The 17,196-nt window shown below is 33.9% G+C and overlaps 1 protein-coding gene across 17 annotated transcripts in view; it reads right to left on the bottom strand.

Moving 5' to 3' along the window:
• Evi5 (ecotropic viral integration site 5) overlaps nt 1–17,196 on the bottom strand; it is a 66,805-nt gene that overhangs the window by 9,049 nt on the left and 40,560 nt on the right. For 3 of the 17 annotated variants that reach the window (XM_036365968.2, XM_036365957.2, XM_036365955.2), the window contains exons 3-14: nt 9,245–10,022; nt 9,047–9,179; nt 7,135–7,396; nt 6,849–7,013; nt 6,513–6,707; nt 5,112–5,392; nt 4,918–5,032; nt 4,565–4,618; nt 2,953–3,465; nt 2,733–2,878; nt 2,554–2,671; nt 1,369–1,467 (exon numbers count right to left, since the gene is read on the bottom strand). In XM_036365968.2, coding sequence (XP_036221861.2) covers nt 1,369–1,467; nt 2,554–2,671; nt 2,733–2,878; nt 2,953–3,465; nt 4,565–4,618; nt 4,918–5,032; nt 5,112–5,392; nt 6,513–6,707; nt 6,849–7,013; nt 7,135–7,396; nt 9,047–9,179; nt 9,245–9,464 — 2,301 coding nt within the window. In that variant the 5' untranslated portion in view covers nt 9,465–10,022. Of the gene's footprint in view, nt 1–1,368; nt 1,468–2,553; nt 2,672–2,732; nt 2,879–2,952; nt 3,466–4,564; nt 4,619–4,917; nt 5,033–5,111; nt 5,393–6,512; nt 6,708–6,848; nt 7,014–7,134; nt 7,397–9,046; nt 9,180–9,244; nt 10,023–12,401; nt 12,420–12,752; nt 12,830–15,508; nt 15,685–15,766; nt 16,134–16,301; nt 16,519–17,196 lie in introns of those variants that run through there. The other 14 variants (XM_036365976.2, XM_036365964.2, XM_036365974.2 and 11 more) reach the window with 11 other exon arrangements.

Below are 17,196 nucleotides of genomic sequence, written 5' to 3'. Positions count from 1 at the left end.
TAGCGGAAGAGCATGTCAAAAAATTTATTTTGTGGATTAATTTGCATATATGTAAGTATGTAAGTTTGTATGCATGACCGAACGCAAAGCCTTTTAAGTAAATTAAATTGACAAACTGAACAACTGAAAGCGTACATATGTATACAATACATACTAGGGTGAGCCAAAAAATCGATCATAGAGTTTTTGGTTTAAAACTAACCTATATTTAGACAAAACCAGAAAAAATGTTAACTTCGGTTACACCGAAGCCATATTACCCTTCGCAAATAAAAAAGTTTTTCATACAAGAACTTGATTTTGATCCATTAGTTTGTATACAGCTAAATGTTGTAGAGCTCCGATTTAAACAGTATGTTCGGAGATTGTAGCGCTGCCTTTGACAATAATTTATGCCAAATTTCGTGAAAATATCTTGGCAACTAAAAATCTTTTTCATACAAGAACTTAATATATTTTATTGGTTCTCGGGCGCTTCTTTTTGGGTGTTACAAACTTCGTAGCAAATTTAATGAATAAATAAATGAACAAGGCATTCAGGGTATAAAAATATTCCTGCAAAGCAAGACTTTTAGATGTCGGTGAACATTCAACGCTTCCTATTTAACTAACGCGTAAAAAATCTGTTTTAATTAAAAACATCATCACTTTTGAACCGTTTAGGATAAAAATTTTAACATCGCAGATTCTTGTACAGTATAATATTTTCTAAAAAAAGACTACTTCAGGAGAACTTGTTCAGCTTTTTATTTTTAAATGTTTTGAAAAGTGAAAAATAAAAATATTAGTTTTAGGCTCACCCTAATAGTAATAGACTCATGGTCGTATATACGCATATACATATAATGTGTGCGTCAAATTGTTGATGTGAACAGCGTTTTGACTGCTCGTTGTCAAGAATTTAACCATTCAAGTATATTTGTATGAGTATTACAGGCAATTGTTCTCTTTGGAAATGAGCGCACAAAGCCAGATAGCATAGGCATAGAAATTTTAGATGCATTTCCATTGCAAACACATGAGGATTAATTTGTATTATACAAAACAACAAAAGAAAAATATTTAGTTTTAAAAACAATACAGAAAATCCTAACAGCTCACAAACGAAAGCTCCGCTTTTTAATAGTTTATTAAAACCTGCTGAGAGGATATGTATGTAACCATTCTTTAATATTTATATTGTCTGCTTCGTCACTCTGTACGTAGATATGAGCGCGTGGCAATTATGTAAATGATATTAATGTTGAATGAGCCTTTCATCAATTTAGAATATTTACAGCAGATTTTTTTGTTAATAAACAAAAAATTAATTAAGAAAAAATATTTATTTCTTCTTATTACTTCTACTTAATTGGAATAGCAACTTACCTCTGCTTTAAGATCAGCCAGACGATCCTGTAGATCACGCACCTTGTCTGATTCATCCAAATTGGAACGCAGTTCACCTTCAGCTAGGATTTCGGAATTCTGTAAAAAAAAATAAATATTAATTTAATATATTTATTGTTAAAAACACAAAGTTTTGAATATTTTTTTTATTAAATTTATATTTATTTTTGTTTAACAAAATATTAGCGCACTGCTGTGTAGCTGATTAAACATTTTTAATTTTTTATCATTTTATGTAACCAAAGTTCCTTTAAATATAGGAACTAAAGAAGCTTTGGTTGCATAAAATAGAATAATTTTGATCTTAAATTATGCTACCCTTCAAGTAGCTGAGATATTTTTATTTTTGGCTTCGACTTTTTACGACATTAAAGCGATCCCTGACCTCACGAAGATTAAAGCGGAGAAACTAAAAACACTACCACCAACTCGGCAAACCACAAGAACACCAGTATCGATAACAATCCATCTCGAGACTTAATAATAATAAGATGTCATTACAATAATAAATATAAAAATCAACAGCCTGCATCATAAAACCAAAGAGGTTACTAACTTTATGCGCATGAACAAAACCCTAAATGTGTTCTACTGCGCCGACGCTATAGGCTCTAAGCCTTTCAATATCTACATTTCACCAGGCATTAATTGCCAAACAGGATATTACAAGAATATTAGCTTACAACGCTACCGAAACAGTTGATCCTTGACTGTATGATGAAAATCTAATACCTCGAGAGCATATTCAACTATTATAAGAGGATCAAATAATGAAATATTTAAACACATTACATATAATATAACTTCATCGCTGATCCATCAATGCCATAGCTACATATATAACAGAAACAAACACTTTGGAAAGGTGTCCTCCCCGCTTAACAATTGAAATCATCTCAGAGCCTAATGCACCGACGTCATTGATCTTGATTCTTATTTCATTTTCATAATTGCTTTCACATATAAAAAGGATTAATGCATTTACAGCACTGCTAAATAGAAAATAAATTTCTTTTATTCAACAACTATTCAGTTTCTGAAAAAGACGGGTCGGACACAGAAATATTTTCTGGTCTACATATATCAATTTTAAGAATACCTGCATGTTTATATTTATTTTTAATACCTGCAAATGAATAGAAATTAAAAATAAATCTTAATTACCTTTGTTTCCAACCGCGATATTTCTTGCTTCAGTTCAGCAACAGTCTGACTTTGTTCGGTAAATTTGATCTTAACATTCATCAACTCATCCTTCATGCGAGACTCCAAGTCGGAATATCTGAGCAAAATAAATTGGGTTTAAGTATTTTATTATTTAGATTAGTTATCGATAATGATACCTGTGTTGTTGCTCGCGCGCTTTGTTGGCCATTTCTTTCTCCCGATTTACAGCCTGTTCAAGTTGTTCGCGCAATTTCTTATTCTCTTCATCCTGACGACGCAGCTGGTTTGTTGATACTTGCACTTGTGTTTCGAGTTCCATAACCTAAGAGCAGAAGCAGAGTTAATGAATTAAAAAAAGTGTGCAAAATAATAAAAATTGTGGTGTGTGGCACTAACCTTCAAGCGCAACTCCTTCAGCTCGGTGAGCGTTTCCATTTCACGTATACGTGTTGTCATCAACTCTTCCTCCAAGCGTTGCGTATGCTCATTCGACTTGGAAGTGTCGAAGAAATTCGTGAGTAATTTTTTAGGTGTCGAATCGACCGGCTGTTGGCTGTGATCGTTTCGGTTTTCCTGTAATTGGCGTTGCCACTGTGTGCTTAACTCTTGCACGCGTTGTTTGAGATCCTTTAGTGAGAGACTAGCCTCGGCTTCACGCAATTTACTGGCGATAAGTTCGTCTTGCAAATGTGCAACCGAATTGTCGGGCGTAGTTTCACGTAGTGTCTTTTTATCCTCTTCGAGCTCCTCGATTTTCGACTTGAGATTACGTATTTGATCTTCACTTTCGGCTAAACTTTGACGTACTTTCACCAACTCTTCGAGCAGGCATGAGACCATCTCATCGCGTTGTTTAAGTGCCTCTTCCTTCATGCACAACTCATCGATGGATGATTGACGTGAATTGTTCTGTAGAAATTTAGTAGTGTAGATGATAGGAGAACAAATATTTGCATTACAAAATTAAGCTTAGTCAAATGTTGGATAAATAGACAGGCATTGTTTTTTAGTTTTTTTTTTTGTTATAAGCATTTCATTACAGTACTAGCTACCCATGCAAATGTTAGTTTTAGAATTAAATTTATAAAATTGTAATTTAGAAAATAGAGATTGGATGCCATTTTTGAGATCATTATATGAATTTTTCACTGAAATGATATAATGGTATCTTTTTACTTTTGGATAATGGAATTTAAATAAGATAATTTGGTAAAAAAGAAATATTTTCAAACAATATTCAAAGGCTAAACCTAGATATTATATACAAATTATAATTATTAAAAAAAAAAGTCTTAAGAAATTTTCGAGAAATCCTTCTGATAAAAAAGGGGGAGTAACAAAAATTATTATAACAAGAAAAAATATAGACTTCGGTTGCATCGAAGCTATAATACTCTTCACAATTAAAAGAGTTTACATACAAGAACATGAATTTTATCGTTCCGTTTGTATGGCACTATATGTTGTAGAAATCCGATCTGAACACTAGGTTCGTAGATATTAACGTTGCCGTGGACAAGAAGACATGCCAATTTTTGTGAAGATATCTTGCCAAATAAGATAATTTTCCGTACAAGAACTTCATTTAGATGGGTCAGTTTGTATGACAGCTATATACTAGAATGCTTCGATATCGGCGGTTCCGACAATTGATCAGCTTCTTGGGGAGAAAAGGATGTTTGCAACATTTCAGAACAATATCTTAAAAACTGAGGGACTAGCTCGCATATATACACACACACAGGTGGATATGGCTAAATCGACTCAGCTCATTACGCTGATCATTTATACTGTATAGCGTCTCTTACGTGTCCTTTTTGATGTAACAAATTTGCAATCATTATTAAAAAAAAAAAACTTTGTAAACCAATGTTAAAAGTAAATAGATTTTATACCAACTTATGTTAGTGCTAAAAGAAGATAATTGTTAATTTTTTTTAATTATTATTAGAAGACACATGCATTAAATTTGATGTTAGCAAGCAAGAGGGATAGAAAAAACATTAACCTTTATTTCCTTCACCGGCGGCTGCGCATTACTTACACTATCGATGGATACATTCTGTTTAGAGAGGCAAGAATTTGTGTGTGAGTTTTGTTGAGTTTATTTTTTTAAATAAATTTAATTGTTTTTTGTTTATTTTTTTGTTGGTATTTTAGTGAGTGTTTTATTTATTCGAAAGAAAGTGTCAATTTCAATTTGTGTTAACCACACCAATAAATCGCAATAAGAAAGAAGATAATAAAAGAAATATTGTTTTAATTCACAATTTCAGTTTGATTAGCAACATGTTGCATGATTAGGTACAATATATATGACAAATGAAATCATTATATGGCGATAAATTACAACAAACTTACATTTTCCTGCAAACGTAAACTTAAGCCACGCACTTCCTCATTGGCATTTTCCAGCTGATGTGACACTTCGAGATATGAGCGACGCAGCTGCATCAGCTCTGTTTGAATTGCATAACTGAAAAGCAATTAAATGCAAAAATTAATAACAAATACGTTGTAAACATTAAAAGACATTTCCATACTCAGCCACATACCTAGTTTCCTCCTCTTCGGCGCGTGAGACCTGCCCGCGCACCAGACGATCGGCCAATTCGGCGCTTTCTGCCTCTAATAACTCGTTGCGCTGTTTCAATAAACGATTCTCACGTCGTAAACGACGCAACTCCACCATTTCCTCTTGCTCCTTCTTCTTCAAGTCTTGATATTCCTTTTCCATTTTCTTCATGCGTTTCGTGTTGATTTTAATGGAGTAGGCTAAATTGAAAAATGCCTCAGGATCGACTTCGACGCGACCGGGCAGCTCCTTTTGGAAGAACTGCAAAAAAAAGAAGAACAAAACGTATGAATTAGGAGTTGTGAATTTAGTTTATTTTAATACGGTTAAAGAAAGCAACTCAAAATTAAAAATAGCAATATTATAACAAATGAAAATATTATATGAAAATTTTGGATTTCCTTGATCCCGTAGTCGATCTCCAGAAGGACCTTCAAAAAAAAAAACGTTTCGCGGAGAAAAAATTTTTTTTTTGCTTAAAATGATTTCAAATTCAAAACAATTAATAATCTAAGAACTAGTCAAAATTTGAATTTTTGGACAAAATCGCGGTTTCCAAAAAAAAAGAAGAAAATTGGTGTTTGGTGAAAAAATTTACATTTCAGAGTAGCTTATAAAATCGAAACTGTTATCAAAAATCCTTTACTCATTGCTTGACAAATATATCTAAGAAGGTCGTGAGAAAATTTTGATTAGATCAATCCAACCGTTTCGGAGAAATTTTCTTCACCGACTCTGAATACATCGGATTTACAGTTTTGGGAACCGCTTACACTAAGTTAGAAAATTACACTCATATCTCCGAAATTATTGTCGGAGAATATTCTCAAATATATGACATCCGATATATAAGCAAAATAAGGTTTGTTTTTTGAAATTTGTAAATGGATAGGGGTTATATAGGTAAGTATTCTTAATTACTCTCAACAACGAAAATACATGTTTGCATTAACCGGATTTGATCAAGTAGTTCATATGATTTTAATGGGGTATGATATATTTTTTTAAGGTTAAGTTTCCAGGAAAAATATACCTTAAGAAAGTTTGAAACCTGATTACAAGATTAACCTAAACTCAGTATGTTTATTTTTAAAGTTGTTTAACTAAATTTGGATTATTTTGTTTAATCCGAAGCTCTCAAATTATTATAATTTATTGTGACAGTAAAAATTAAATATTAGATTTAAGATTAAAGATTTGTTTGTCCAACAGTTTTATAGATTCACAACTAAAACTTCACAGTCTTTACTAGACTAATATAAAATATATACCAACAAAAGCAGAGTAACCGTTTGTTAGGTAAAATATGGTTTATTTAAGTAAATAATATAGAGCTTATATTCCAACGTAAACATGTAATATTACTAATTAACTAACTCACCTTCAGCATCGCCTCCATGTCCAAACACAATAGCGTCTCTTTGCCCAGCAGAAGTAACGCTAGCGCCACTTTGAATATAAACTCCATGCCTTCGCTAAGGAATACATCCATTATACGGCAACTTAAATTTAGATTGAGTGTAGTGGTGTAAAGTGTAAGGAACCAGCTGGAAGCGTACATAGTTGTTTGGAAACCCTGTAGAAAGAAATAACAAACGGTTTAAATAAAGAAAACAATATACTCGTACCTTGAGATATTAATAGAAGTGCCTAACTGCAGATAAAATGGTGAAACTAAGTTTCCGAACTAAGTAATCGTTGAGTTATATGCGCTTACCTGCTGTTGGAAGTGTATGTGCATCTCGGGTATTTGCTCTTGCACCAAACTCTCAAGTTGATACATGCACAGACCCAATTCCGACATGGATGGTTTGAACATGTCGCGCATGCGGTGCTGTTGCATGATTTGTACGAGCACAGCGAATGCTTCCTCCTCGGGCATCTAGAGCAAAACATATCATAATTAAATATTGCATAGGTAAATTATATAAATATTAAAAAATATTTGACAAAAATCTCCTTAAATAGAAGAAGTCATTGTCATCACTCTTCCTTCTACGCACCTGCATCAACAGCAATCCCACAATGAAACCGGAACCCTGGCAGTAGCCCACTTCACGATCGTGCAACGAATATGCTTTAATCACGTTAAAAAGCGCCTCTTGACCAGGACCATCCTTTTCTTTGAAAAAATCCACCTCTGGGTAGGTGCGTGCAATATCACGCCGGATGACCTTCTCGCAGGCCGAGGTGGCCTTAATGTAGTCAGCATATTGTTTTTTGTCCGTATCAGAGGCGCCACATAGTTGTTGCCACACAATAGCGCTGCACAGAAAATAAATATTTATGAACATTAGCATTCAGTATTTTGTATTGTTGCATTGTATGTGTAATAATGAGCATTTAAAAAAATCTTGTCCCGATTCTGACACTTTATACGTCTGTGATATAAGCTTGACGAAAAAATGTTGTACACCATGAAAAAATAGGAAAATGTGGATAATGTCCATATTTTTAATACTGAAGGTACTTAACATACATACTGTAATTATTATATTAATGATGTTTTCAATAAGCTCAAAATCGAATTCGATGGCAAAAATTTCGAGTTTGAAAGCTAACTTCGAAAAATGGAGATATTACTTTTTTACTTATGACTCAATTGGTTTGGTTCCGTTGCAATCTCTTTTGATATATTTTTTTAATCAATTCAAGATTCTGATATTTAAATTTTTAAATTTGTGGGATTTTTATTTTTTAACTATCTATAGGTGTCGTCGTTTTTTTACGCGATCCGTACGATAAGTCACACATTGCCAGAATTTTCGGTTTTTCCTTGCTTTTATCTTCGAATATATATGAGGTCACAATAGTAAGGTCTGCATCTAGAGCGCTCCGTTACGCTATGTGGTGCTTGAATAGTTCAGTTTTCGTATTAAAAAAGCTTCTCAGGCAGTTTGGGATTGCTGGACTTAGTACTGTTTGAGCCCGCGTCAAGAGATTTGTTTTCTTATGCTGTCTAGAGGAATAATTTCCTATTTCGATCTTGTGCTACCCTTTAGATTCGACTCCAATTTTTCGGACTTTAGATAATTTGATGTTCAAATTTCTAATCCAGGTTAGAGCGGGTCGGCCTTTCCGTCGACTGACTTGTAGATTTCAATCGATAGCTAGATATCTTCCAGGTGATTGTATCAGATAAGGATAACAAGCACGAGCTAGCTCTATTTTCTTTTGACAATTGACTCTCAAGGGTGATTGTTTTGTGCATGACTATAAGCGGTATAAGCAGTTTTTTTTTTGATATAGATGAAAACGCAAACCAGGCGGCTTAAAATGTGAACAATGTTTATGGTCTTGATACTCTAAGAGCCAGTGACGAACAAACGAAAACGATCCTGGTCGAATCGTGACGAGCCAGCGCAAACGATGGTCGTCTAGAAAGGTCAAGTGGAGAGATATTGTTTTCCATCAGGACAACGTCAGGCCATTCACATCGATAGTGACTCGCCAGAAGCTCGGGAAGCTTGTTTGGGAAAAGTTTGTAAGCATCGATTGTTTTTGCTAATAGGGTTGAAGGTTTCTGTATGAGTGGCATTACGAAATCACATTAAAAATGGCAACAACAGTGGATTATTCAATCGGATCCTTCTAACGATGAATTGAATGCAAAAAAAATGGATTTCTTTTTATTAGACATTTTTAATAATATACATCATATATACAGATTCCTATACGATTTTAATTTGTGGAATTTCTTAGTTGGATTTTTATTAAAATATTATAATAAAAACTCTCATCCAAAAGAGACTTTTAATCATTCATGCATGGACACTATTATAATTATTATTTCGGTTGAAACATTTTGGCCTTCATGCTAGTGAAAATTAAAATTACTTACTGCCGATTTCAAATACCTATTATTTATATGTACATATTTGTATAATGTGTGAATATGTGCGTTTCTGTATTTACCGAAAGTGATGCGGTATGCCGCGACGCACCAGATCGCGTACACATGGATTTTTACGCTTCAGCGCACCCTCCCAATCGCTCAATATAGTCGCCCATTGCGTCCAAATGTCTTCCTCAGCATTCGAGTTGCCAGCTAACATGAAAAATAAGTAAATCGATAAATACCATATAACTTAAGATTTTCGAAATTTTACTTACACTTACTTGAATTCAGACTTATTTGACTGGTGTCGGAATTCTTACGGCTATGCGTCGAATGCAATGAGTTCAAACTTTTCGCGTCGCTCTCGATGAGCTTGTTAGCGGCCTCCAATTTGGCCAGTAGATCCATTTCTGAAGATGGCAAATTCTCCTCAGCCGCACACTTGGCATCCATTTTTTTGCTACTCTCCGATTGTGTAGCAGTGGTTAGGGTCATTGCCGCCGCCACTCTGTTGCTTACCGTTTGACAACGTTGTCGGTGAAAAGCGAAAAGGTGAAGAGGCAAATATGCGGAAGCGAATTATTGCTACAAATGCCGCGCTTTGCCACGACTGCCCCCAACGGTGGCGAAAGTGAATGTGTATTTGTGAATGTATGGAAGTGTGTGCGCCTGTCGTGACAACCACTTAAGTTTGGCTAATGGCTTCTTTACGCTTTACCGGATTATAATGATGATTAGCGTATTTGCAGATTACAAATGTTGTTGTTAATTTTGTTGTTGTTGCCGTCGTTGCTATTTTCGATGATGATGATGACAATGCTGGCGTTGCTGCTACAGAAGCCGTTGCTGGCGCAATCGAGTTGTTGCTGTCGTTGCCGTTCTAGGCCTTTGACACGAGTTGCTGGGCTCAAGTTGTGCCACAACAAGTACAACAAAGTGAGCAGCTGCTGTACGTCCACCGCCGTTTTGCTGACTTTCTGTTATGCGAGCCTTAACGATGACGAATTATAATTCACTGATATGAAATAATGCCATTTGGGACATTAAGCAGCTCTGGAATTGTGAGAAGAACAAGTGGAAGTGGTTATTAAAAAATATTGGATTAATTCAAAATAAATGTAGTGTTAGATGTCAAATTGGTTGAGTTGGTAAAATATTAAAATTTCGTTGAACAAAAAATAGTTTAAAGGTTTTGGGGTTGCTAGACTTTATACGTATGTACAGATATGTATATCTAACTAAAGTAAAACAAAAGTTAACTTCAGCAATCTTTATCTTGATTTTGATTGGACAGCTTGCAAAGCGTGAAAATATCTGGTCAAATAAAAAAGTTGTCCACACAAGAATTTGATTCTGGTCGTTCAGTTTGTATGACAGCTATATGCTATAATGATCCGATATCGGCGGTTCCGACAAATAATAGCTTCTTGAAGAGAAAAGGACGTGTCAAAAATTTCAAATCGATATCTCAAAAACTGAAGGACCCAGTGTCACCTTCATCATCCTTTGTGCGGCTGTGCTGCTCTTTTTTCATACCAATATCAAAATTCAACCAGTTTCATAAAATTCCAGCGTATTTACACCTATTAAACTTGAATTTTTTAATAATCATAGTTCTTAAATCAAAATAAAAAAAATAAGAAAAAACGCTAACTTCGGTTGCGCCGAAGCTATAATACCCTCCACAAATACAAAGGCCCCTTACAAGAACTTGATTCCGAAAGTTCAATTTGTATGGCAGCTATATGATATAGTCATCCGATCTATATAATTTCTTCGGGGATTGGATTAATACCTTAAATAATAATACACGTCAAACTTCATGAAGATACCTCGTCAAATGAAAGAGTTTTCCATACAAACACTTGATTCCGATTGTTCAGTTTGTATGGCAGCTATATGCTATAGTGGTCCGATATCGGCCGAGACAAATGAGCAGCTTCTTTGTTAGAAAAGGACAGGTGCAAAATTTTAGATCGATAGCTTAAAAGCTGAGGAACTAGTTTGTATATATACAGACAGACGGACAGACAGACAGACGGACATGGCTAAATCAACTCAGTTCATCATGCTGATCATTTATGTATATATTTTATAGGGTCGTTTCCTTCTGGGTGTTACAAACTTCGTGGCAAACTTAATATACCCTGTTCAGGGTCCCCTTGCGGGTAGGGGTAAGAATTTACCCGCGGTAAGGCATGCCTGTCGTAAAAGGCGACTAAAAGCCAAATGCACTGTTATTATGTACCTTGCTCAGTAACATCAGCATAGTATGTCAGAAATAGTGTTATAATACTCAGCTTGAACTGATATTATAGACTTTAAATGAAAAAGCAAATAAAAAGACATTTGAAGTTCAAGCGACAAATGTCACCAGTCATTGAGTAATGGGTTGCTCAACTGGCAGTAGTTTCGGCTACGCAGTCTTACCGGAGACTTTCTGGTACCACTTCGGTCCAATCTGCACATTGGGTTATGGCCCCTTTGGGGAGATTCGTGGTGGCTGTGGTTGAAACCTAAATGCAGGAAGAACTGAAAATTCAGCCAAACTGTTTTTTCAGTTCTAACATAAAGTTGCAAAAAGCAACTGGGTTCCGTACCCGAAAACGGAAGAGGTTTTAGGTCGGCCTCGAATCATACCAAGATGGTAGTGTGGACCCAGACACACTGCCACTGGTATCCAAATAAATACTTGCAAATAGCTCGTATAGTTTGGGGCGCTTATCAACGCATTGTATTGATACGCTGTGTTTTGGAACACCGTGAGGTAAGGCCATCGCCGCAGGTACTCACGTAAATCAACAACGAAAGTTATATAAAAAAACTTGTCTGCCAACTCAACAAGTTGTACTTTGGATTTAGTAAACAGTTCAGTAATTTGAAAAGGAACACTTGATTTATAATTTAAATTCATGTAATTTTCAAAACATGAAGCGGGTGCTTAGCACTGTATGGTTCCGATGACATGCTCTTGGATTTCGATACAAAAAGTATTTTCAAAAAAATATCAGATTGAAAAATCTTTACATTACATAGTTTGCATTTCGAATAAACCACAGGAGTGATTTATGTGCAAAAATTGTTTTTTTTAACATTGATTTCGTCACCCTATTAGGAAGAGATAAGTAATCGTACACCACTAATTAGAAAGTTGTGATAAAGGGTGTGTTGTGCGTCATGCATATTGTCCAACTGGTGGAAAGTTCAAATCAAATCGAATCTGAAATGTTGCACCATATATTTTGCATTCCATGGGATAATCATGAATAAATAAAAAAACAAAAATAAAAAAAACATTACCACATTTTCTCAAATATATACATATATATTTATACAATACTGTTCAATTACTTTTTTCAAATCATTTTTTGTATATTAAATTTTTTATATAACTTTTTTACAAACATACAAGATTTCAAAAATCTTACTTACTTTCTGTTTTTTCACAAAAAATACTCAAATACACAATATATAATATAATCTTAGCGTGATAAAGGAAATGCAAACTTTTACTGCACCATTCCAAGCAACCCTATATTTTGACTCAATCACAAGCACTATTTCATGCACACCAGTCGCCAGTTGCTGTTATAATGACAGCTTCGACATTTATTGCCCTAATTCTTGAAGACACACCACAAAAAGCGCCCTACTAATTTCCAAAAATGTACACAAACACATTTTCGTGTTCAGTATTCAGCGCGTTATCAGTAACATTTGACCCAAATCGTTAAGCAATTTTGGGCAATATTTACTTAAAACGCTCGTAACTGCTGCGAATACCTGACGCCTTCTGTCACTGCCCTGCCTCACAACCAAATCGTACTGTCTTCTGTTCGCATGTGCGTATGAAATAGATATAGGAAATATATTTGTCTTAATAAACAATACAGCCTTGACCATAAAAGATAAATTCCACGAAAGGAAGGCACAAACACACAACAAGCAGCCAAAGGAAGAAAAAATAGCCAATAAATAAAAGATTACCGTAATAAAAAAAGAAAATATATAAAAACAAATAAGAAGCAAACAAAATTGAGATACCAAAACAACTAAGAATGTAGAATTTCGAGGAGTAAACAAAAATGGTGGGACGGCTTATTTAGGCGATGACGATAAAAATATATTTGAATTAGCCGGCTTTGTATGGTCATAGATAGACGTGTTATGAAACCACCAAAATTCGCCGTTAATCAATATAATAATATAGTTAACTGTAATTATTTAATGTAGGTCAGGAACACATAGACAAATGTATACAAAGATAATACATGTAAGTGGTAGTTAACAAAGGACTTCAAAATCTTAAAATACAAATATGATTATGCTTCATTTTAGACACCAACGACAGACGAATTCTATTTATTATATTTTTATTTCTACGTTAATAATGACCAAACGATACATTTATTAAAGGAATCAGCTGTGAGGAACTGATATGCATTTTATCCAGCAAAGGATTATTTTTTCGTCAGTTTAAGTTATTTCATATTAGGAATAGGTACATGTTACCTAAATTAGAACACTTAGGACTGAAAAAAGTACTACGAAGGAAGGGTGCTTTGTTTTGAGTAAAGAGATAAACTATACATACTACAGAGGGTTGCAGGGTCGTCGAAATTATTTTCTTTGAATTTCATAGAATAAAAGTAATTTTCTATGTTCTAATATATATCCCTTAAAATTATTCATATTACAGTCTTTTCAGCAAATGTGTCAGAAACATATACATACATATATCAGAATTTAATAAAGTATGGTTACATTATTCTTATATATACATTCAATTTCAGACTCCAGGCTCTCATAAAACAAACTTCTTTTATGCCTTAATTTTAAAGTCGATGTATCCGATCTTGGATAACTCAACGGATTTACTTTCTAAACTTTTAATATTTCTCTTTACCCATTCAGCCCAAGCGTTTTACCAAATTTTTAAAGCTTTTCATATAATGGGTTATTCATTATATCGACATAAATAATAATTATTAGCAGAAAGCAACGAATTTCGTGAAGATATCTTGTCAAATAGAAGGTTTTCCATACAACGACTTCAATTTGATCGATCAGTTTGGTAGTTATGGTAGCTGTAAGCTATAGTGGTCCGATATCGATACCGACAAATGGGCAACCTCTTGGGGAGAAAAGGCCGTGTATATTTCATATCGATATCTCAAAAACTGAGGGACTATTTCGCGTATATATGTATCGTTTTGATCGGTTATATGCATATATATTATATTTTACAAGGTCTCCCACGTTTCCTTCTGGGTGTTACAAACTTCATGACAAACTTAATATCTCCTATTCATAATATAATAATAATTAAAAAATTACATATTTATAAAAATATAATCCCTAAATAAAAAATATACTGTTTTTTTACCAATATAAACATGTCGATTGGTTTCAATCCAAGTTTCATATATGTAAGACCTCAGCCAGCATGACGTTTATACTCTTCAACGTTACTATGGAGCGGATATCTCAGTTTCGAAGATAATTTGACAAGAGAAAATTTCGCAAAAGGGCATATTAAGTTGCTGAAAAGTTAACCTCATCTTTATGCAGACAACAAGTCTGTTTTATATCTAAAATTTGTACTGAAATGTGTTGAATCAATCCCTTATACATAGTTAACCCGACTATTTTCGAACATAATTTTATTTACTTATTCGATATCATGATCGTGAACAAAGGTTGCTGGTAGACTACAAAATCTCACTACCGCTCTGATTTTCTGGCAGTAATGTCATTGGAAACATAACTTTTTCAAGCAATAAAAAAATTCAATTCAGGTCAAATTTAAACGGATGATATAGCCATTAGGTATTTAAGAATTGAATTCAAAATACCTTTGTAAAACTCCGAGATTTTAAATTTTCAGAATGGTCATCTCGAGGATTTTAGACATGGATTTTACATACATGGGGTATGAATAGTAATAACAATATTATAATCCGAAGGTTTTATGAGCTGCTTACTCTCAAAGTATTATACATTCATTCCTACTTTCGAATCTGTCAATTCTTTACTTATTGTAGAATATGGACGTGAAAGAGAAACGAGATAAAATTTATACGAAAAAGCTCTTACTATTATATTTATAGATATTAATAGATATCAATATAATTAATAGATATAAATATAATGTTAATCATAACATTATTTTGTATAAAAAATATTTGTGCGTGTGATTTTTCGGAATTCATCATATACATACCATATAAACTAGTAAATCTCATTTTAAGCGTTAACTAAGGTCAGTAAAAAAACCATTAACACCTGAAGTGTACACAAATTTACCAACAATAGGCAAGTCGTGAGCTCGAGACCATAAGATAGAGAACATAAGCAATAGTCGCTTCTGCGTTACCCGTATTGACCCGGAATTTACTGATCAAGGGTTGTTATTTCGATGAACTAACCCTGTTTGTATCGGTTAGTAATAAAAAAACCAGAACCACAAAACGTTTGAAATTTAAAATACACGTTCAAATTTCTTCTTAAAATTTGGAAAAAAAATTTGTTAATATTACCTTGAAATTTAATAAAATCCGTCTCTATTGGAAGTATTTGAGGTTGGTTTTTGACATGGTGTTTTGAGTTGTCAAATCCAATATTTAATAGTTTTCTATAAATATAATATTACGGTTTCGTATGACAAGTTGAATTGAATGAATTTAGAGCGCTATATGCTTTTACTTTCATTAAGCACTAACCGTAAATTTACCGTATGAAGCTATTGTAAGGGGTTAAATAGTGAGATTTATTGTGGTTTTTTTTTTTCAACTTACACTTGAAAGTAATTATTATTATTTTTACGACTAAATGCACATATTTTCAACGCTGTTGTTGAATGAATATTACAAACACTAAAAATTAAAGCCGTAACAGCTGTTGCGAGCATGAATATTACAATTAATTTCAATAAAACTGGTTTTCATTCATTGTTTACTTTGGGTCAAAGCACTTCTAAGCTATAATTAAAACGCAGCACATATTTTCGACTGTCTATTTACAATACGCTTGCAATTATTTTACAAATTTGATGACTAGTACACTTTCACCGCGCACGACTTTAGCAAAAATAATGCAAAACAAAAGAAGAGACGAAGAAAAAAATTTGTAGAAATTAATTAAAAAAACAAATGCAATTGTTTTTGATTTTTTATTGTAATTATATTTTTTAATGCATGTCGACAATATCCGCGGTTGGTTAATCACAGTGTCTTAAACAAAAAGCCAACTAACAACAAAAACACAGAAAAGAAAAATAAACGCAAAACAAAACACTTGACTGCAGCATTGCCAAAGGCCTAATAAATTCACCATTCACCAAGACACAGCTTTTTAATTTTATTTTTACTACTCCAAAGTTTGATCGAAAGCTGCCACGCAGCGACAGATCGCTGTATTACACTGTCTATCGTTGTGGCAATAGACCGATTAGTTTGATTTTGCGGGAAAATGCAAATGAAAATTTGGGTAATAACAGTTAATTGCAGCAGCGAATGGACGGACTGGCAGCTAAGTAGCCAAATGGCCAACTAAACAAATCAGTTAGCAGTCAGCCAAAGGAAATAGGCAAAAAGCAAACGGAAAGTCAGTTGGTCAATCAGCAGTGGCTAAAAAAGTGTGGAGAGCCGAACGGTGGAGCAGAGGCGGGCAGAGAGCTTAGACATATGCAGCTGTATGTGTATGAATAGGTATGAGTATGCATGTGTGAGCAGCTGACTGCCAACCAAAATGAATGCCAACACGGCAAAAAACACGAAAACTCAAACAACAACAAACATGATGAACAAAGTTAAAAATGAAGCGAAAACAGAAATGAGAAGAAAATAACAAAACAAAAACTTAACAAATAATGCATACACATATATGATACACAACTTTGTTAAACGGAGAGCAAGCTGAGTTGAGAATTTCAAAATATCACGGAGAGTGGAGAAATAAAATTCAATAAAAATAAAAAGAGTAAGCGCTGCTTATCATTAACAATTGCTGAAATTGACAAACTCAAACGCTATTAACTTTAACGGAATGCATATTGTGTATATTTATATAGTATACGATACCCGCATGACTGCAATTACACCCATAAATAGCAACAAATCCCTTTCAGGCAGGGTCTATCAACGATAAAAGCAGCGAGTAAATACTTAATAGCTGAAGCTGAGGTAATCACATTCACAGCTAGCACTGATCACTCCAAAGCGATAAA

The sequence above is a fragment of the Bactrocera oleae genome, chromosome 5, assembly GCF_042242935.1.
Source record: "Bactrocera oleae isolate idBacOlea1 chromosome 5, idBacOlea1, whole genome shotgun sequence".
In the NCBI taxonomy this organism is placed as follows: domain Eukaryota; kingdom Metazoa; phylum Arthropoda; class Insecta; order Diptera; family Tephritidae; genus Bactrocera; species Bactrocera oleae.
Note: the sequence above shows the minus strand (reverse complement) of the source record. Positions and strands in the feature narration are given on the sequence as shown.